This window comes from Bombus pascuorum, chromosome 4 (assembly GCF_905332965.1).
Source record: "Bombus pascuorum chromosome 4, iyBomPasc1.1, whole genome shotgun sequence".
NCBI classification, from domain to species: Eukaryota; Metazoa; Arthropoda; class Insecta; order Hymenoptera; family Apidae; genus Bombus; species Bombus pascuorum.
Genome location: NC_083491.1, coordinates 992,030 through 1,014,197, shown reverse-complemented (window position 1 = coordinate 1,014,197; position 22,168 = coordinate 992,030). Strand labels below are relative to the sequence as shown.

The following is a 22,168-nucleotide window of genomic DNA, read 5'->3' as shown; positions in this document are numbered from 1 at the left end:
TGCTTTCGACACAAAAAAAGGTACATATTTCAATGGAAGGAATTGCAGCCTGTTCGCCACGCCTTTATTTCATCGTCGGTGTTGGGTTTGCGTGATGAAGATCAAGGATAAATGCAAATGTCCTCTTCCAATAATTTCATTAAATCGTATTCTACACTCTGTCGAAATTTTGTAAACGATCGTAAAATTGACCTCTCAACGGAACATTGTATAATAAAATAATCAAATCATTTCAAAACCTTATATATGTATATTATACGTAATATATTTTACTTATTATACATTATAAACTATGAAATATTTTGATAAAACAATTTTTTTATTATAATAAAACACATACAAAAAGTACTATTGGAAAACACTTTAATAAGAACCACACCTTTTTATGATTGTAGGCATTACCTTTTGAGATACTAAGAAAATCAAGGGAAAGATATGTCAAGGGTAATTTAACGCCCTATATCGTCACGATATCCAAGAAAATTCCGTGAGATGTAAAAAATGCTTTGAAGTCGATTTCAATAATATGAAACGACAAATGTTTTTAATGAAGTATATAAATATTTGGTATAAATATAATGAAATAAAAATTGGAAAAACGTTGATTTAAAAAGTAATGTTTTAAAGAGCTATAGGTGAAAAAATAAAGAGCAGAGCTTCTGACATAATGCCGTTTACGTTGGTCGGAAATGAAAAAGAAATATTTTTACAATACGTAACGAACACGATGATATTAAAAGAAAGTAGCTAAATTAGAATTCATATTCACGAAAGCTGTATTTCGCTAACACAATGTTGAATTCATATTCGCCAAAGCAGCACTTTGCTAACAAGCGTAAATAAACAAATTTTCTATGGTAAATTCACGCGTCATGGAGGTATACAAATGTACGCAAGGTAAAAAGGCCTATTTACGATGAATATAACGAGTGAAGTTTTGAAAAAAAAAAATGATTAGACGCTGCAAGTATATCATACTAATTTCAAAAAGACAAACTTAAAACCTCGTTTTTTCTCCACCCCAAAGAAGAAGATCTATCGAGAAACGATTAGACGTCATCGTTGAGTAGTACGATCGATATCGGTAAGACGAACACCGTGATAAAACACGATTTTCTTTCAAGAAGTCAAACGTCAAACGTCTCGCGAGTATCTTCGAGAAAGTGTCACTCGTTTCGAGACATCGAAATTAAGCGATTACTCGTACTAAGGAAAAAAGTGATTCGGATAGGAACGATTTTTGTCTACGTAATCGCGTGTTTCTTCAGTGCGTCGTTATATCCGATATTTGCTAATCGTCCAAATAGAGGTAGAAAACTAGAAGAATTTGTATTTCCCCCTTCGACGTTTTCTTCGTTGTCGCGTTAAAGGCATCGTTGAGCCGCGAAAGGGAATAGCAGTAAAGACGAGAGTAATTGCTTCGTGCGGAGAACTCCGTCGTGGAAACTGATTTCAACGTGAATCGTTCAACGGCAAAATTAAAATCAGCTTTCGTCGTGGCGATCTCTATCGTTATCTCGAAATATTTTATTCTGCTTTTACGAAATTTTGAATTTCAAGTACGAGACGAGTTTTAAACTTTTACCAGCGGGTGATCGATCTGATCATCGATCGATCATCGTGGTGTTGCGCGAAACCGTGACAGTATTAAAAGACAGTGTTCTGCTCAGGATTTCTGTCTTTATTCTTCCGCACGTGCATTTTCCGATACACCATATGGCCGCAGATAAAAACCACATGCCAGTATATTCCCATGAACATCGGGCCGACAGGTACAAAAGGTAGGCAGTGTCTGTTGTTAACTATATCATAGATTTATATTGGTAGATTTATTGGAATAAATTAATTTTACTAAATATCTGTTCCTCGAAATATTCTTCTAAATAGCAAGTAGTTGTATTGAAAATATTTGCCCAGTGTTCTCTATGTCCAATCTCGCAATAAATGTTTTCATTCCATTTTTCTAATTCATCTTTGGTTAAAAAATATTATATGACACGTAGGAAGCACGTGACATCGATGTTCGTATGTTCAGGAAGCGAATACGAGAACAGATGTTAGAAATGTAATTTCTCAAAGTGATTTCCTGCAAAAAACAAAAGTCTTTATTCAAATAAATCTGTTTAAACAAATTTGCACAATGCGAAGTGAACACGTTATCGGAAGCACTATACAAGCAGATAACAAAAGGTCTCTACTAACAGGGATATAACTTTTAATACGAGAAATATTTACATCAGCTGCATTAAATAATTATTTAAATCATATATTTCGACGCTAAATAGAATCGCGTAATCATTTGACCAATCTCTGACAAAATAAAGTGAAATTGTACAAAATTCAAAAAAATATTTTGGCAAAAATTCCAAATTGCTAGATCGAATGTTTCCAATCATATATAAATAACCACTGTTACTCCACGAGGCTTACTATAGGCGGTATTTCTAACCGTCGCTCGCAATCCTACAGTGTCGCAGACTGATCGTCTTATCTGCCCGACGGAAAATATACAATGTATCGACGAGCGCATAGTTGTCATCAAACAACGAGTTCCAGAGACGTTGATTTCGGTTCGTTGTTTCATGCACACAAAGAAGGTGGCATACGTGATCATAGGCGTGAACCGAGCGTAGTGGGGATCGTCTCTCAGAGAAGACAAAGAAAGGATCGAAGGGCAGTCAGTCTCACTTTAAAGATTTTAACAGCATACATCGAGAGGTCTGACGAATAAAGTCGCTAAGTCTAACGAATATATCGAGAGATGAAGTGAAAAGAAGTGAAAAGTGCACACCAGTGACACCCACTACCATACAGTGCCACGTGAATCCAACATAACCAGCAGCAGAAGCGTTACCACTCCGGCCAAGTCGGTAACGCCAGGGCCGTCGATTCTGAAGAAACCCGGTGGTTGAAGAACGCGATCACGGAACCTCACGCCAACAACTAGAGAGCCAACTTCCGCAAGGAAACGTCTTACGCGTTAAACCAGACGCACACGGTCTCGAGCAACAGTTAAACTCACGGCTACGAGGTAAGCTCCGTTCATTGTATTGTCTTTACAATCCGCTATAAAAATGGGAAACACAGACAAAATTATCTCCTTGCATCGGAGACGAGGTTTCCAAATCGGTCGATTCACTACCTTATCCAAACGACTCGATGAATTTATCAATCCAGTCAACGGAAAAAGGCCTCTTTAACGGCCTGCAAGACACCGCTCGACGATACGTGGAAACAATACAGACTATTACAAGAAGAACTAGAAAATTTAGGCGAGGAGGAGACGCGCGCGTTTCCGAAATCACAAACGTATATTACGACCTGGTAGTACGAATACACACTCTCATGGATGATACACCAGCATCGTCGTCGAAATCGCCAAGCTGCGATTCGTCCAATATCGCCGAGTCGACTTCGATTAAATTTACAGAAATTCGTTTGCCTACTTTCGACGATACCATTGAAAATTGGCATTCCTTTTATGACTCCTTCTCGTCCACGATAGATCGAAGCGAACGATTGACACCCGTACAAAAATTTCATTATCTCCGATCATCCTTGACTGGAAAGGCTATCGACGTTCCTAAAGAAAAATTTGACTGCCACCGTCAAGTCTGCACGCGCCACTGGGACCTGATTTTCGACTATCCGAAAATAACCAAAGAGACACCCGAAGCGGTAGACGATTTTCTCGAGACGGTTAAAGTTAATCTTCAAGCCTTGGAGAAATTAGGTGAACCAGTCACCTCGAACGTCGTTCTGATCAAATTATTCACCTCGAAGCTACCGTTAGCCACCGTTCGTAAGTGGCAACGCACCCTGCTTAACAAAAAAATGCCGTCGTATACGCACTTGGTAGACTTCCTAAAAACACGGACGATCGGTGATAGGACAAGCTTCACCACAACCGCGACAAAAAGGACGTCCGACTCACATAACCGTCAGCGACAAACCGCGCCGCGAACCCACACATTTACCACTACACATAGGACGTTGGTTTGTCCAACTTGCCAAGGACGACACGAAATTTGGAATTGCGATGTCTTCAAGGCGAAGTCGGCCAAAAATCGCCTTGAAACCGCCAAAAGGGCATCGCTCTGTACCAACTGTTTAGGTAAAGGGCATTCTTTGGCTCGATGTTCCGCCAGTTCATGTCGCATATGCAGACCACGACATCACACGTATTTACATCAAGATCAAGGTCATGCCAAATCACGAACATCTAGCGGACGATCACCTCGTTCGTCACATCGTTCGAGACGAATTCTCCACGTCCCCCCGAACGTCTCCAAAACGCGAATCTCGGTCATCACGATCGAAGGTAACCGGATCAAATATATCGCCTAGTCCTCAACGACAAGGAAAGCAATGACTGCCTCAGACGACTTTAATAGGGACCGAATCACAGAAAACGGATTCACTGACCTCGCCCCCTTCTAAACCAAGACTGGAACTGAGTGGAGCACTTCTCACATCATTGACCACTACAGTCCTTCAAGCTTTACCAAGCAACATTTCTCGAACCGTTTATTGGACTGACTCCACCATCGTCCTTCATTGGATTAATACATCACCCCATACGCTGAAACCTTTTGTCGCCAATCAAGTGGCAGAAATTCAAAGGAAGACTCACACCTCAGATTGGCGTCACATTCCCACCACAGACAACCCTGCGAATCTCATATCCCGAGGTCAACTACCCGAAGATTTTCTGCGACCGACCATTTGGCAACATGGACCGGAATGATTCCAACAACCTGAAGGATGCTGGCCGACGTGGAACCCGGTACCACTGGTCGAAATACCGGAGCAGAAGAAGGCAACCTGTCTGTCCTTGACTCTCGCCAACCACAATCTACTGGAGAGATTTTCCTCGTGGCCCAAACTGATTAGAATTACCGTTCGTTGCCTTCGATGGAGACAAAAACAGGATCGAGGAGACCCCTAACCACGTATAACTTAACTATTGCGCATAACAAACTTATCAAATTGTTACAGCTATGTTATTTTCCAGATGAGATTCGTACTCTCCAAACAAATCGAAATTCTGCAGTGAAGGAGAAGCTACAACGACTCGATCCATTTCTGGACAAGGACGGGATGTTGCGAGTCGGAGATCGACTCGGTCACTCACCACTGCCTTTCAACCAGAAACACCCGATTATCCTACCGAAATCCTCGGTCACAGTGCTCATAATCGAGCATGAGCACCTCCTAAACCTCCATTCCGGAACTCAAGGTACTTTATATGCCTTAAGAAAATCCTATTGGTCTATCGACGGCCGTAGTCAAGTTCGGAGCACGGTGAGGAAGTGCGTCCGTTGCTGCCGAGCCAATCCACCTCCAGTGGATTACGTAATGGACGACCTCCCAGCCGCACGGATAATAGAATCTCTGCCGTTTACCAACGTCGGAGTCGATTATTGCGGACCATTTTACATCAAGGAGCAAAAGGATCGCAACGTAAAATCAAGGTATACGTAGCAATCTTTGTACGTCTTGCAGTTAAAGCAGTCCACATAGAGCTGGTCAGTGACCTCACAAGCGAGGCCTTCGTTACTGCTCTGTGAAGATTCACTGCTTGCCGAGGATTCTGTTTAACAATCTACTCCGACAACGGTACCAACTTCGTTGGCGCCAACAACGAATTACGAGCTCCGAAACTTCCTACTGTCCGACGATCATAAGGTAAAAGTTCCGTCCTTCTTAACCGATCGAATGGCGCTTCATTGTTCCCCACTCGCCTCACTTCGACGGGTTGTAGGAGGCTGCAGTGCAGGCTCCTTCAAACGACATCTCAGACGTGTCGTAAGTAATGAGCTTCTGACATTCGAAAACCTAAATACACTCGTTGTCGAAATCGAATCGATCCTCAATTCCCGTAAGGTTACTCCAATATCTACAGATCCAAACGATCTCCTTGTCCTTACTCCAGATCACTTCCTCATCGGAGACTCACTAACAGGTTTGCGGGATCAAGATTCCAGGATACTCCATCCAATCGTCTCTCCAGCTGGCAACACATTCGAAAGATCAAACAGCATTTCTAGCGCCGCTCGCATCGAGAGTATCTGAACGAGCTGAACATTCGAAACAAATGTAAGGGCAGTCACGGTATAACGAGAAGGCACCATCGTCATCCATAGAGAAAACAACGTTCCCCCAATGCAATGGCCATTGGACAGAATCAGCAAGGTTCAACCCGGCGCAGACGGCATCATACGGGGACCGTTACCGTTCGAACGGGAACGAGCACCCTGGATCGGAGCATCAAACGGACGGTACCACTACCGAGCAGATAGACGCCAGATGATTCCGAAATAATCAACAGCAACGAAGTCTGAAAAGAGATCCACCTCACAACATCATACCATATCACTTGATCGGTATCCTCTCAACGGGGGGAGTATGTTACGCCACGAGGTTTACTATAGGCCGTATTTCTGATCATAGGCGTGATCATAGGCGCGAACGGTGGCATGAACCGAACGTAGTGGGGGTCACCTGCCAGAGAAGATAAAGAATTGATCGATGGGCAATCAGTCTCATTTTGAAGATTCTAACAACATACATCGAGAGGTATGACGAATAGAGTCGCTAAGTCTAACGAATATATCGAGAGATATCACAAAGTAGAGTCGAATTTCTGTAACGCATTAACTGTATTTATCGTTAAATAATTTGTGACGTTCTTTATTCTATGCATTATTGTTAAATATACAAGCTATATAAACCTGTTAATACAGTGTTAAATTCATCGAACTACCTCTGTTATCTTAACCGAAACAGGGGAACGGCTAATTCGCGGCATCGATAATACGAATCGTACTGAGAATTTACGCCTCTCGCTGATGCGTTTTCCTCGCGCACGCTTCTCTCCGCGAACGGTCGTAAAAACCACAATACCTTTTTTTTATCAAAAATTAAAGGAGGAAATGAAACGTATACGATACTTTCAATCAATTTGATTATATATCGCGTAGTTGACATAAGAGTTTATTTTTCATCGATAATATGTCAATTACGTGTTGTATCATTTTAATTAGCTATTTTCGTACATTGACACAAGTGTCAAAAGCTACGTGTGTTTTTTGGCGGAAAAATTATTTTTTACGAATTCTACGGCTTATATAAATGAGAAACGCAATATCTTGCCATTGTCTCAAATTCGTCGTGCATGAAGTAGTCAAAAATGGCGAAAGTCGTAATTGTACTCTGTTTCTTCATTATAGCTGTCTATGTAAGTGAATCTTTCTCAAGTTCCGAATTTACTCAGAATCTCTTTCCTTTTTCCAATATTTTTCAAAATAATTTGATCTTCCCTCCTTATTTATATCTTACACGATGTTTCTAAAAACGACTTACATACAGACAGACATTTCCGCGCGACAACACCACCTAACTCAACAAAAAATCTGTTTTTGTTTTATTTTAGGGTAATGCCTTTCCTGGGTTACCAGGACTCCTCGATCCAACGAAGAGAGTATATCAACATGAAGACGAAGTTATGGCAAAAATAAAAGCCATCGCTCTAAACGTGAACACAGTTTTAAAGGATCAAAAAGATGAAGCTAGTGTTTATCTGATGCAAATAAACAAAATCGGTAAAGAAATAAAGAAGAATGCGAAACATAGAGTCGATGACATATTGAAGGATGTAAGTGTGTGATATTGTATCTTCCTACCAGCAATCATTTAAATTAAAAAGATTTGAAACATACATCTAAGTCAATCCACAAGTAATACATATGGGTAATTGGATACTATGATTCAGATATATACAGGGTGCCTCACATAACTAGGACAAACCATAGCTTTGAAATAGAAAAAGAGACATATATGTATTATATTATATACTATATTATATTATATACGTACATATGTAATGAATAATTAAATTATGACACAAGTTTCTCTTGTTACAATGTCTTTTCACTTTGTGCATTTAGGTGGAATATGAAATGAAAATTTTAAAACACAAAGCACATGGACATCATCACGACCACTGCATAGCTATTGAAAAGGGATTGGAGAAAATACGTAACAAGATCCTAAATAAGGTTGATAAATGTGTTTCAAACCACATAGATGAAGTAATAAATCTGAACGGAAAAATAGTTCGAGCTACTGAAGAGTTCCTGACTAAGACTGAACATGCTGTTAACGAAGCTGCACAATGTGTCCCATCCAATGAAATTCACAGTGATGCAATGGCATGTTTAAATAAGGTAAGTACTTAACAATAACGTTTCTACGATAAATAATACCGTTTCTAGAATAAAAAGTAAAATTATACATACACATATTTTATTCAGAGCAAACGGCAAGCACTTTTAACGTGGTAATACGTAAAACGACATACAAAAATATATAGTATATATTGATATTATCTATAAATAATATTCTATAGTTAACATGAAGGACATTTAATTACTCGTAACAATGATAACAATTATCGCAAATAGCAAAATACCAAAACCACTACAAATTCATATAATATAAATTTTATTTTTATCCCATACAACTATAACAGGAACTGTCGAAAGCACTGAAACTTTCGAACACGGAACTTCCAGAGCTTACAAAAGAAACTATCCAAGCGACTAAACATATATCAACATTGAAGCATACAATAGTAGACTGTGATATAGCAAAGCTACAACTATCTCAACTTGAAAAACTTGAAACAATCCTCAGAAAGGTTAAAAAATGCAACAATGATGAGCCTGCAACTTCGACAACACAACGTTCAACACCATCACACAGTAACAAACCAACTGTAACTACGACAGTACCAACTAGTAGTACCACCCAAGAATTGGCTTCCAGCAGCACAGAAAAACAAGCTGGTAGTACAACTGAAAAATCAACCTCAAGCACTACAGAAGGGCCAGCAAGTAGCACTAGCCAAGAATCTACGGTAAGCAGTACAGAAGGATCACCAAGTAGCACAACCCAAGAAATCACCTCACGCAGTACAGGAGGTCCGCCTAGTAGCACTACTCAAGAATCCAGCTCAAGCAGCACAGGAGGTCCACCTAGTAGTACTGCTCAAGAATCTACCTCAGGTACCACAGAAGGACCAGCTATTAGTACTACTCAAGAATCTATCTCGGGCACCACAGAAGGACTAGCTATTAGCACTACACAAGAATCCAGCTCAAGTAGCACAGAAGGACCAGCAAGTAGCACTACCCAACAATCTACCTCAGGCAGCACAGAAGGTACAAGCACTACGGCTGCAAAGGAATCGTCCTCAAGCAGTACAGGAGAACCCGATAGTAGCACTACCCAAGAATCCAGCTCAAGCCCCACAGGAGGTCCAGCTAGTGGTACTACTCAAGTACCTATCTCAAGCACCACAGAAGGGCCAGATATTAGCACTACCCAAGAATCGAGCTCAAGTAGCACAGAAGGATCAGCTAGTAGCACTGCCCAAGAATCTACTTCAAGCAGCACAAAAGAACCAAATAGTACCAGTACAAAGGAATCATCCTCAAGCAGTACAGAAGAACCCGCTAGTAACACTACCCAAGAATCCAACTCAAGCCCCACAGGAGGTCCAGCTAGTAGTAGTACTACTCAAGAATCTACCTCAAGCACCACAGAAGGGCCAGATATCAGCAGTATCCCAGAATCGAGCTCAAGTAGCACAGAAGGACCAGCTAGTAGCACTACCCAAGAATCTACCTCAGGCAGCACAAAAGAACCAAATGCTACCAGTACAAAGGAATCATCCTCAAGCAGTACGGAAGAACCATCTAGTAGCACTATTCAGGAATCTACCTCAAGCAGTACAGAAGGACCAGCAAATTGCACTACAAAATCCATAACATCCAGCGATTGTCCATGCGCTCTCCCGCCTACTGCTGGACCTAGGCCTACTGAATCACCGCGAAGTATGTGGTACGCATCTTTATTGGTCTGCCTACAAAGTAACGGTTTGTATGAAATTGCAGTTGCGCATGGGAGCTCTTTAGAGTTCATCTTTGAAAAATGTGTATCTAGCGTTGTACATTGAGTTAACTATTAGCGAAAGACTTTCCACTAACAGAGATATAAACTTTAATACGAGAAATATTTATAACTGCTACATTAAATAATTATTTAAATCATATATTTCGACGTTAAATAAAATCGCGTAGTCATTTGACCAATCTCTGGCAAAATAAAGCGAAATTGTACAAAATTCAAAAAAATATTTTGACAATTCCAAATTGCTAGATCGAGTGTTTCCAATCATATATAAATAACCACTGTTACGCCATGAGGCTTACTATAGGCCGTATTTCTAACCGTCGATCGCGGTCCTACAGTGTCGCAGACTGATAGTCTTATCTGCCCGACGGAAAATATAGAATGTATCGACGAGCGTGTAACATCAACCACATCTCAGACCGCTTAGGGGACCAGGTCACGTTTCGGAACCGATGGGTTGGTGACAGAAATAAATATGTGGCGGCACTCGGCCTCGATGTATGTCGCCGTAGCGAGGTGCCTAACGAACCCTCGATATCCCAACGGTCCTTTCGTCGAATATTCGAGAACGCCTAACAAATGCGTGGATAGTGGGAATATCGAGGGACGACAAATAAAAAGAATCGGATTCCGCCGAAAGTCAAGTAGTTGTAAGAGCTTCGGTCTTGAAAAGTCGCGTCTGGAGTTCAGAAATGAATTGTAATTAGTGTAAACCAAGTGCTAAGAAATAAATTCTTTCTTTTTATTTCTTTATTTTTATCTTTTATTTTTCGTCTTCGATTTCTCTTTTTTTATTTTACGTGATAAGCGCATAGTTGTCACCAAGCAGCGAGTTCCAGATACGTTGATTTCGGTCCGTTATTTCATGCACACAAAAAAGGTGGCATAAGTGATCATACGCGCGAACGGTGGCGTGACCCGAGCGCAGTGAGGGTCGTCTACCAGAGAAGATAAAGAATTGATCGAAGGGCAGTCAGTCTCGTTTTGAAGATTCCAACTGCATAGATCGAGAGGTCTGACGAATAAAGTCGCTAAGTCTAACGAATATATCGAGAGATATCACAAAGTCGAGTCGAATTTCTGTAACGCATTAACTGTATCTATCGTTAAATAATTTGTGACGTTCATTATTATATGCATTATTGTTATATATACAAGCTGTATTAACCTGTTAATACAGTGTTACATTCATCGAACTACCATTATTATCTTAACCGAAACAGAGGAACGACTAATTGGCGGCGTCGATTATACGTATGGTACCGAGAATTTATGGCCTCTCGCTGATGCGTTTTCCTCGCGACCGCGTCTCTCCGCGAACGGTCGTAACAACCATAATACCTTTATTTATCAAAAAATTAAAGGAGAAAATGAAACGTGTACGATACGTTCGATCAATTTGATTATATATCGCGTAGTTAACATAAAAGTTAAATTATTCATAGATAAAATGTCAATTACGTGTCGTATAATTTTAATTAGCTATGTTTGAATATTGACACAAGTGTCGATAGCTACGTGTGTTTTTTGGGGGAAAAATTATTTTTACGAAATCTACGGCTTATATAAATGAGAAACGCAACATCTTGGCATTGTTTCAAATTCGTCGTGCATGAAGTGGTCAAAAATGGCGAAAGTCGTAATTGTATTCTGTTTCTGCGTTATAGCTGTCTATGTAAGTGAATCTTTCTCAAATTCCGAATTCACTCGGAATGTCTTTCCTTTTTGCCAATATTTTTCAAAATAATTTGATCATCCCTCCTTATTTATATCTTACACGATGTTTCTAAAAACGAGTTACATACAGACAGACATTTCCGCGCGACAACACCACCTAACTAATCAAAAAATATATTTTTGTTTTATTTTAGGGTAATGCCTTTTCTGGGTTACCAGGATTCCTCGATCCAACGACGAGAGTATATCAACATGAAGACGAAGTTATGTCAATAATAAAAGACATCGCTCTGAACACGAACGCAGTTTTAAGGGATCAAAAAATTGAAGCTGGTATTTATCAGTCGATGATAAAGAAAGACGGTAATGATATAAAGAAGATTGCGAAACAAAAAGTCAATGACATATTGAAGGATGTAAGTGTGTAATATTGTATCTTCCTACTAGCAATCAATCAAATTAAAAAGATTTGAAAGATACATCTAAGTCAATCCACAAGTAATACATATGGGTAATTGGATATTATTATTCAGATATATACAGGGTGCCTCACATAACTAGGACAAACCATAGCTTTGAAATAGAAAAAGATACATATATGTATTATATTATATACTATATTATATTATATACGTAAATATGTAATGAATAATTAAATTATGACACAAGTTTCTCTTGTTATAATGTCTTTTCACTTTGTGCATTTAGGTGGAATATGAAATGAAAATTTTAAAACACAAAGCACATGGACATCATCACGACCACTGCATAGCTATTGAAAAGGGATTGGAGAAAATACGTAACAAGATCCTAAATAAGGTTGAAAAATGTGTTTCAAACCACATAGATGAAGTAATAAATCTGAACGGAAAAATAGTTCGAGCTACTGAAAAGTTCCAGACTAAGACTGAACATGCTGTTAACGAAGCTGCACAATGTGTCCCATCCAATGTAATTCACAGTGATGCAATCGCATGTTTAAATAAAGTAAGTACTGAACAATAATGTTTCTACGATAAATAATACCGTTTCTAGAATAAAAAGTAAAATTATACATAAACATATTTTATTCGGAATAAACGACAAGTACTTTTAACGTGGTAATACGTAAAACGACGTACAAAAATATATACTATATACTGATATTATCTATAAATTACATTCTACAGTTTACATGAAGGACATTTAATTACTCGTAACAATCATAACAATTATCGCAATTAGCAAAATACCAAAACCACTACAAATTCATATAATACGAATTTTCTTTTTATCCCATACAACTATAATAGGCATTGTCGAAAGCAATAAAGCTTGCGAACACGGAATATCCGGAGCTTATAAAAGAAACTTTGCAAGTGAATGAACATATATCAACATTGACCCATAAAATAGTAAACTGTGATATAGCAAAGCTACAACTATCTCAACTTGAAAAACTAGAAGCAATCCTCAAGAAGGTTAAAAAATGCAACAAAGATGAGCATGCAACTTCGACAACACAACGCTCAACACCATCACACAGTAACAAACCAACTGTAACTACGACAGTACCAACTAGTAGTACCACCCAAGAATCGGCTTCCAGCAGCACAGCAAAACAAGCTAGTAGTACAACTGAAAAATCAATACCAAGCACTACAGAAGGGCCAGCAAGTAGCACTAGCCAAGAATCTACAGTAAGCAGCACAGAAGGACCAGCAAGTAGCACTAGCCAAGATTCTACGGTATGCAGCACAGAAGGACCAGCAAGTAGCACTGGCCAAGAATCTACGGTAAGCAGCACAGAAGGACCAGCAAGTAGCACAACCCAAGAACTCAACTCAAGTAGCACAGGAGGTCCGCCTAGTAGCACTACTCAAGAATCCAGCTCAAGCAGCACAGGAGGTCCACCTAGTAGTGCTACTCAAGAATCTACTTCAGGCACCACGGAAGGACCAGATATTAGCACTACCGAAGAATCCAGCTCAAGTAGCACAGAAGGATCGGCAAGTAGCACAACCCAAGAACTCAACTCAAGCAGCACAGGAGGTCCGCCTAGTAGCACTACTCAAGAATCCAGCTCAAGCAGCACAGGAGGTCCACCTAGTAGTGCTACTCAAGAATCTACTTCAGGCACCACGGAAGGACCAGATATTAGCACTACCGAGGAATCCAGCTCAAGTAGCACAGAAGGACCGGCAAGTAGCACAACCCAAGAACTCAACTCAAGCAGCACAGGAGGTCCGCCTAGTAGCACTACTCAAGAATCCAGCTCAAGCAGCACAGGAGGTCCACCTAGTAGTGCTACTCAAGAATCTACTTCAGGCACCACGGAAGGACCAGATATTAGCACTACCGAAGAATCCAGCTCAAGTAGCACAGAAGGATCGGCAAGTAGCACAACCCAAGAACTCAACTCAAGCAGCACAGGAGGTCCGCCTAGTAGCACTACTCAAGAATCCAGCTCAAGCAGCACAGGAGGTCCACCTAGTAGTGCTACTCAAGAATCTACTTCAGGCACCACGGAAGGACCAGATATTAGCACTACCGAAGAATCCAGCTCAAGTAGCACAGAAGGACCGGCAAGTAGCACTACCTAACAATCTACCTCAGGTAGCACTGAAGATACAAGTACTACTAGTACAAATGAATCATCCTTAAGCAGTACAGAAGTACCTGCTAGTAGCACTACCTAAGGATCTAGCTCAGGCCCCACAGAAGGACGAGCAAGTAGCACTACCCAAGAATCTACCTCAGGCAGTACAGAAGGACCAGGAAATAGCACTACAAAATCCACAACATCTAGCGATTGTCCATGCGCTATCCCGCCTACTGCTGCACCTAGTCCTACTGAAAGACAGCGAAGTATATGGTATAAAAAATATGGTATAAATGTTTTTCCGTACGAGAATCGTTAACAATAAAGAAAATATGATACAAGTTTTCTTATGCAAGATACCTTTTCTGGTTATTTAAAACCGTTTTCCTTTACACTTGGGATGTATAATATTAATAGTGTAACAAAGAGCTACGGTAAAAATTACTTTAAATTTATTTGTTTATTTACCATTTAATTTTATTTACTGTAATATATAAATTAATAATAATTTTTTATCGATGCTTCATTCTTTATCATTTTTATCCGGTTTAATAAACTACAGAATGCAATATCGAAAAGGTGACGCTAAATTTCAGCCAAATATTTATCAAATTGGGAATCACTATTATATTACGTTAGCAAAACTTAGGGAATCCTAATATTTTATAACGTTTATGCCCTCTACCTCAATTGATATTTATAATATCTGAACCATTATCTAGAATCTACTTACGTATTCTAATTTTCTACAGTATCAACGAATCCGCGTAGAATCCATATAGATAATAATAAATCTAAATTGTAAAAGAATGCATATCTTTCTATAATGGATTGTACATGTAATGTGTATCTAAATAATAGAATATATTAACCTCGAATATATGTACATATTGTTTGCGACACGTTATTATTTCTAACTATTGTCAAACGTGTTTGCATGCCGTTGCTGTGTAGCTACCGGTTGCCTACAGTACGGGGCCTACAGTAAATTTCGCTTAATCATGAAACAAGATTAGAAGTTCAGTTTGATAAATGAGGTAATAAGCGTAATGATTCCTTTTCTTTTGTAAATTATTTTATATAACAACAAAATGTTAGCAAAACTTGAAAAATTTAATCACAAGTTACCAAAATTATAAAATTCTCTTGTACGATAGCAATAAATGTGGTAAAACTCGTAAATTTTATGAATTACAGGCTACTTGATTGCCTTATTTCACGTAACATTAGAGAAATATCGAACAACCTTTATATTTAACTATGTATTAGTATTCTTTATTTCCTATAAATCTACCTACATCGAATACGTTCGTTTTGTGGCTACTTCGTCCTCGTGTTCCGAAGAATCTCATAGGACCAATTCAGATAAGACCAAAACGAATGAGTTACTCATTCGTTAACAAAAGTCTGGATCGTTTCGTCTGCTCACGTTGGTCCGATTGATGTGGTAGACTCGTTTCCCCGATCGTAAGCCACGATTCTCAAGGGAAAAGTGCTTCACGCCAGGAAAGGGAAATAAGTGGCACGCTAGACGACGAGCCACGTCCTTCGCAGCTCTTCCAAAGACACCGTTGCATTTTTTCCAGCAAGCAATGGGAAACAGTGACCGTAACATCCTCCAACAGTCGCAAGTGGAGAAGGAAGAGACGAATAACGCGAAGGATGATTCGATAGAAACGTTTCGTTCGAAGTTCTTCATTTCATAAATCTTTAAAAAAAATCTCTACTGTGAATGTATATCTGAATGATATTCCGTTAAAAGAACATATATTTGGCATACAATGTAGCACTCATTCCATGAATTTGTATCATCCATTCAGATAAATATTATCAAAATAATTGTTTAACGATTTTAATTACAAATTGTCGGTTGTTTGCGATGAGCAGCAAAAATCAAATAGTTTGAATAATTGAAGAACGACGACGGATAAGCAAATTTATATTATAATAGTTTGTAATATATACATTCCATTGAAATTATTACCGTACAAGTATTTCTACGTTTACAACAGAGTGTAAAAATCCTGCACGACGGATAGCGTGACGTTCGCAAGAAATTATGGAGCTTAAAAGCGACTGAAAAGATAAAATTCCAAGAACCGTGATGAAAAATACATACCGTGGAAATCGAAGAATGAAATTGCTTTCGACACAAAAAAAGGTACATATTTCAATGGAAGGAATTGAGGCTGTTCGCCACGCCTTTATTTCATCGTCGGTGTTGGGTTTGCGTGACGAAGATCAAGGATAAATGCAAAAGTCCTCTTCCAATAATTTCATTAAATCGTATTCTAAACTCTGTCGAAATTTTATAAACGATCGATAAAATTTCGAAACCTTATATATGTATATTATACGTAATATATTTTACTTATTATACATTATAAACTATGAAATATTTTGATAAAGCAATTTTTTTTATTATAATAAAACACATACAAAGAGTACTATTGGAAAACACTTTAATAAGAACCACACCTTTTTATCATTGTAGACATTACCTTTTGAGATACTAAGAAAATCAAGGGAAAGATATGTCAAGGGTAACTTAACGCCCTCTATTGTTACGGTATCCAAGAAAATTCCGTGGGATGTAAAAAATGCTTTGGCGCGTTATATTCTTTGTGTTACCAGAATCTACACAACTTTACTACCTTCCAGAGAAAATTGTCTTGAACAAACTAAAAATAATATTCTTTCTAAGCTTAGTACATAAAGTAGGATCTTATAAGCAGACTACACTGGGGACATGTATCAAATTGTATAACGAATAATGCTATCCAACGAGGTTATGTTTCAATCGTTTTAAAATCGTAAAACGTTCGGTTGTGAAATTTAAACGACAAATTATGCAAATGGTAAAGACTTGAAATTGTTTGAGACATCACAGAGTAAATAATAATCTAGGACTTAGTATTTATTATTCTTTTCTTTTTGTGGCTTGTTTATGGTTCTGTATTTTCAACAATTTCTCGGTAATATCAGTAAGCGTTCCATACACACGTAAACGTGAAACCGCAAGATACGCGAGACACGTTCTAGTCTAAGCATAAATAAAGTAACGAATTGTTCTTTTTTTCGAGGACAACGGTGTTTGAAATTGAAATAACTTTGCAATATGAAACGGACAGAACACGAGTTCACGATAATAATATTTCACTACCATCGTCTTTTAAGCTTTTAAATTTTATTAAAATAGAATTCTTATTTGACAATTCGTCAGGGTCACATCTGGCGACCGATACAACCTCCATTACGTAAAATTTGCAAGTTTCCATAGAAGCATAAAGTGTTCATGCGAAAGAATAATTCATACGTTTCGCTTTCATAAACCGAGGCACGACATTGTTAAATTTTTATGTAAAGATGTTTCGCTTAGGAGATATCTTTCTCTTTCGACTGATACAAAGATAGAAGTTTAAGAATAAAGCGAAGAAGGCAAAATAGAATTTTACAAATAAAGAGAACATAGTTATTTTCTTAATTCTTATCATTTGTCGTAGTTGCCGCATTTTTCACCATATATCCTCTAACAGGAAACCACTATTTCGACAACGAACAACTCTGTCTATCGACGAGGTAGAGACACGTATGTAAATTTTACTGTTTCCCGTGTGTATACATTTTTAACTGAATTCACACGAGTCGAAGACACGTCTGTTGTTCTTTCTTGAAAATGTATTAGGAACTCGAGACAGATATATCTTTGTGTTGAAAGAGTAAGACTATTTCGCCATTTCATCCGAAGAAATCGAAACAGAAGAAATATCAAAGCTGAGCGGAATATTTTCACACGTTTTGCACGACGGAAAAGTTTGTAACGAGGAGAAAATATTCGCAGTATTATGTATCAAAGGATCGGTATATTTCAACTGCTAAACGCAAACAAGAACGATCATCATGGTCGAAAGATATCTTTCTCTAGTTAAATAAAAATGGAAGGGAACTTTTACATTTCGATTTCGTGAATCCGGGACAGCGCGAACGCAGGTCCCGACTACCAAAAATTGTGCGCTCGACATACCCACATTAGGAGTATTCGCAAGGTTCAGCTCTACCCAAGTGCAATGGAGGAGCCTCGCCCAGAAGGAACCGCCTTCGTGATCACGGTATCCTCCGCGCCAAGTAAGTTATAATTCAATACCATTGCCGAGAAATTTTATCGGCTCCGCTATCCTCTCGCTCTCGCGAGAAATTCTATAGAAAACGAATGTCATCTAGTGGACAACAGCCGATCGTGATCGGATCGTTTTCAGAAATGGCTGACGCTCGCGAATCTTTGTTCGCTATATACATTGATTTTTATTTCCAACGATATCGTTTATATAGCTCTATATCGCGTACCCAGCGCCATGGATGAAGTGCAAAATGGATCTATCGTCTTATAATACTTCGTGTTATATAAACTAAAATACCGATCGTGCAAAAAGAAGGAAACGTTTCGGTTTGCTACGATTTCGATCCATTTGTAAGATTAAAACAGATCTTACGATCTAATTTTAAACTTTGGAACGACAAATTTAGGAAGTTCCTATTGCGATCCAACCCATCGGTCGATCGAAATCCAAATTTAGTAGAGTTAGTTCGGTAGAGTTTAGCGGTGTTAGTCGTGGAACAAAATGTATTTTCTACTGCGTTTATAAGGAAACGTAGGGTTCCACGAAAATATACATTTGCATAAATATCCGCCAACTATTTATTATTATTATTATTAGATATATTTATTAGATTTATCACCACCGTTATCAAAGAAAATATCCAACACGGTTGACACGTACGAGATCTATCTTGCGCGCGCCTTAATTGCCATCGATAAATAAACAGGTGACCTCCTGCAGCGAGTAGTCTCGTTAAAACAGTATCGGGGGAGAGAAGCGAGCGATGGAAAAGAAAAATACGACGCACGGTAAATATTTATGGGTCCATTGGCTCTTTTATAGACCCGAGCGTTTTATTTGTGTATCCATCGTATCACAAAGACGTATCCAAAGACAAGATCCATCGTATCAAGGCGTTGCGTTGGTAATACGCAAGGTTTCGATGGTATTAAAAAAAGAACCCATGTCAAGGCTCGATCAATGTTGCTACCTTGATGGGATGCTTTCATCTGTATTTAACTCACAAGAAAAAAAAAAAAAAAAAAAAAAAAACGTAGAAAGATAATTTTATTTAAAAATCATGGAAAGTGAGTGTAATTTTTGCCCCGTTTTTTTTTTCTTTTTTTTTTTTCATAACGGCGAGACATAAGGCGAAGTCTTTGCTCTTGGAAGCGGCGTGCAACAGTGTCGTTGTCTGTCGGTATCTTTGTACGTTCATCGTGGATCGTTATCGCATGCGGGCTTTTATATCACACGGTGCTGTATTTTTTGAACCCATCTAGAAAGATGGGGCGTAGCTAGCCATCTGTATCTGATTCTTTAGATATACGCAAAAATTGTCTTTCTTTTCGTAGAATAAATTCTCTGAATAAGCTATTTATGATCCAATTCCCCGTGTTTGACCTTCCACGTCGGTGACCCGAAAATCCTGTTACCAGAAACATTGTATCTCCCTTTTGCTTCAGCTAATCGACATTTTAGTATATTTCACATACTGCTATTTTAAGCCACTGAAACTATTTCGTGCTAATTATTAAGCCCCGAGACAACCTTTTGTTTACCAAGCGTTAACGTCATACACGTAGCAGCTTGTATTCTGAGAATTCTATCGATGAACTCGACTTTCTGGTCATCTCAGTCAGATCTCGATACGTACAACATAGGTGAGATATGTATCGCGGCGATGGTTTGCTAAAAGAACGACGCAACTAACGAAAGTCAATTTTTGCACATTTAGATAGTTCAGGTATATAATAAATTTCAGTTGCAAACGTTTGGCAATCCACCGTGTATATCGGGGTAATAGAACTTGTTGAGAGAGAACTTTTTTACGTAATAGCACGTTTAGAGCCAAGGAGGTCGCTACTTCACCGAGTATTTTTATGCGATTCACCCACTTCTTTTTTTTCAAAGGACACGAAACACGTTATACGACCTCGTTCTTTCTTCGATTCTCTTTTTTTTTTTCGTTTCATGAAATTTACAATGTCGATGAATAATCGGGTTCGCTATGGAGCCTTCGCATGTTTGTTTTGGCAAGGAACTTTACGCGTGCGACCTGCTTTTCAAATTCTACGATATGGACGTAATTGGATTTTCATTTTCGCGAGGGATTAAGTTCGATTTACATATTCAACGTTCTATTTTTATGGAACAAAGTTACAACGTTAACGTTAAGCAAAATATATCGTTCTAATTTGAAACTAATATATTTTTGTACGCTTCGTTTCGAACAGGGAAAAAATATTTAAAAACTAATCTTTTCCATTTGCGATCGAACGTGTCTCAAAAGACACGATTGCACGGTATCGACCTTACGTGAAAGGCAAAGTTGTCGTTGGTGGAGATTGCTTAGAAGAGGACGACAGACCGTCACCCACGTAGCTCGGTTTTCGTCACGCTCTTACGGTTACGCGGCAATGCGAGAACACGTTTCGTAACGTAAACACGCAGTCGCTCGGCTATACACCGTATCCGGAGCGATGCTCTTTCAAGAAGCCCGTTACTTCGTCGAATTTAACCGACCATCGTTACTCCGTCCGATGGCAAAACGCAAAAGGACGAAGCCGTTCAAATTAAACTAACAACGAGGCGACAGTCGATCGTGGAATCGAGACGCGTTGCATTTCTCCTCTATCCTTTCTACCTTCTTTCACGCTTAAGAACTGTATTTATCGACATGATAGTTCGTTACATTCTACTTGATACTATTGGGTTGTCCGAAAAGTTTCTTTCGTTTTATAAGAAAATAATAGACGCGCAATGTTTTTCGTTTTATACTAGTTTATTGAATTGTGCACGAACATAATAATGAAAATGGAACGAAATGGACGATCAATAAAATAATATAAAACAAAAATTGTTGTTCGTCTATTATCACTTTATGAAACGAAGGAAATTTTTCGAACGACCTAATATGTAGCTACTGTCGATAATATAACTTTGTACGCGGTTAAGTTTAATTGTTTCGCTTTTTTTCTCTCATCGGTTTAGTACATTTCCGGCTTTGAATGCCGAACGTCTTTTTATAAGTTTGACAAAATGTTACGGAGGTACGCGAATCGAAGCAAATTTAATCTTACGTAGATGCATTTAGTTACGTAATAAAATAGAACGACTTTAAGAATATCATTAGCGGAGAAAAAGTTTGCTTTCGTAAAATTATGCGGAATAATAGATCGATTTAAATGCAAGAGATCACCTCCTAATGTAAATTCAAAAGCAAGTAGAATAGAGCTAGATATATGTACTTCTGCAATATCGAAAACTCTACGACTTTACGAAGAATCGTTGAAAAACGATCGTTAAACGTTCGTCTTGTTAAAATAAAGACATCGACGTGATTATTTTACATCAGAGAAAGCAAGGATAAAGATAGATACTTGATGATTTGCAATATGATTAAATACCGTATATATCGGTCAACCAGTTAGTACCTACAAATAGTCTGCTAATAAAATACGAAAAGTTGGAACTTTCATAAATAAGTCTAATCTCCTTGAGACCATCGATCGCGTAATTCGCATGAAAGCACGCCAGTCCTTCTATTTCGATACTGGAGTGATCATGGTGAATTCACGTTAATTGCGAGGCCTGGTGGAGCTGATTCACAAAGTTTTCGCATCGGCAGGTCTCTGATATGGCGATACCGCAATCGTCTGCATTGCAGTTCGTCACGAATACCAGTGTCGTCTGGCATACAAACAGAGGAAGTACGTTGGCATAATAAATGTCACGTGTACGGTAAAGACACTGTCGCGAGCAACGTGCCTCTGAAATTATCGTGCGAATACACACGAATGCGCCCATTGCTACGTACAAAAGGGATGAACTT

The 22,168-nt window shown here is 38.7% G+C and overlaps 4 protein-coding genes and 1 non-coding gene across 6 annotated transcripts in view; 3 read left to right on the top strand and 2 right to left on the bottom strand.

Annotated features, from left to right (window-relative positions):
* Window positions 1-22,168, bottom strand: part of LOC132906385 (protein numb) — a 74,802-nt gene that overhangs the window by 46,800 nt on the left and 5,834 nt on the right. The gene's annotated exons all lie outside the window — the stretch shown is intronic.
* Window positions 4,765-5,484, top strand: LOC132906090 (uncharacterized). The gene is made up of 2 exons (XM_060957955.1): window positions 4,765-4,819; window positions 5,015-5,484. Exons 1-2 carry the CDS (start codon window positions 4,765-4,767, stop codon window positions 5,482-5,484), a joined length of 525 nt encoding a protein of 174 aa, XP_060813938.1.
* Window positions 8,211-10,021, top strand: LOC132906088 (uncharacterized protein DDB_G0271670-like). The gene is made up of 3 exons (XM_060957954.1): window positions 8,211-8,228; window positions 8,534-9,224; window positions 9,660-10,021. Exons 1-3 carry the CDS (start codon window positions 8,211-8,213, stop codon window positions 10,019-10,021), a joined length of 1,071 nt encoding a protein of 356 aa, XP_060813937.1.
* Window positions 11,606-14,454, top strand: LOC132906087 (uncharacterized protein DDB_G0271670-like). Its single transcript, XM_060957953.1, has 4 exons — window positions 11,606-11,653; window positions 11,850-12,071; window positions 12,364-12,642; window positions 12,948-14,454. The coding sequence occupies exons 1-4, from the start codon at window positions 11,606-11,608 to the stop codon at window positions 14,235-14,237; spliced, it is 1,839 nt and encodes a 612-aa protein (XP_060813936.1). The 3' UTR covers window positions 14,238-14,454.
* Window positions 18,207-18,369, bottom strand: LOC132906594 (U1 spliceosomal RNA). The gene has a single exon (XR_009658009.1). It is a non-coding gene; the product is annotated as a U1 spliceosomal RNA (small nuclear RNA).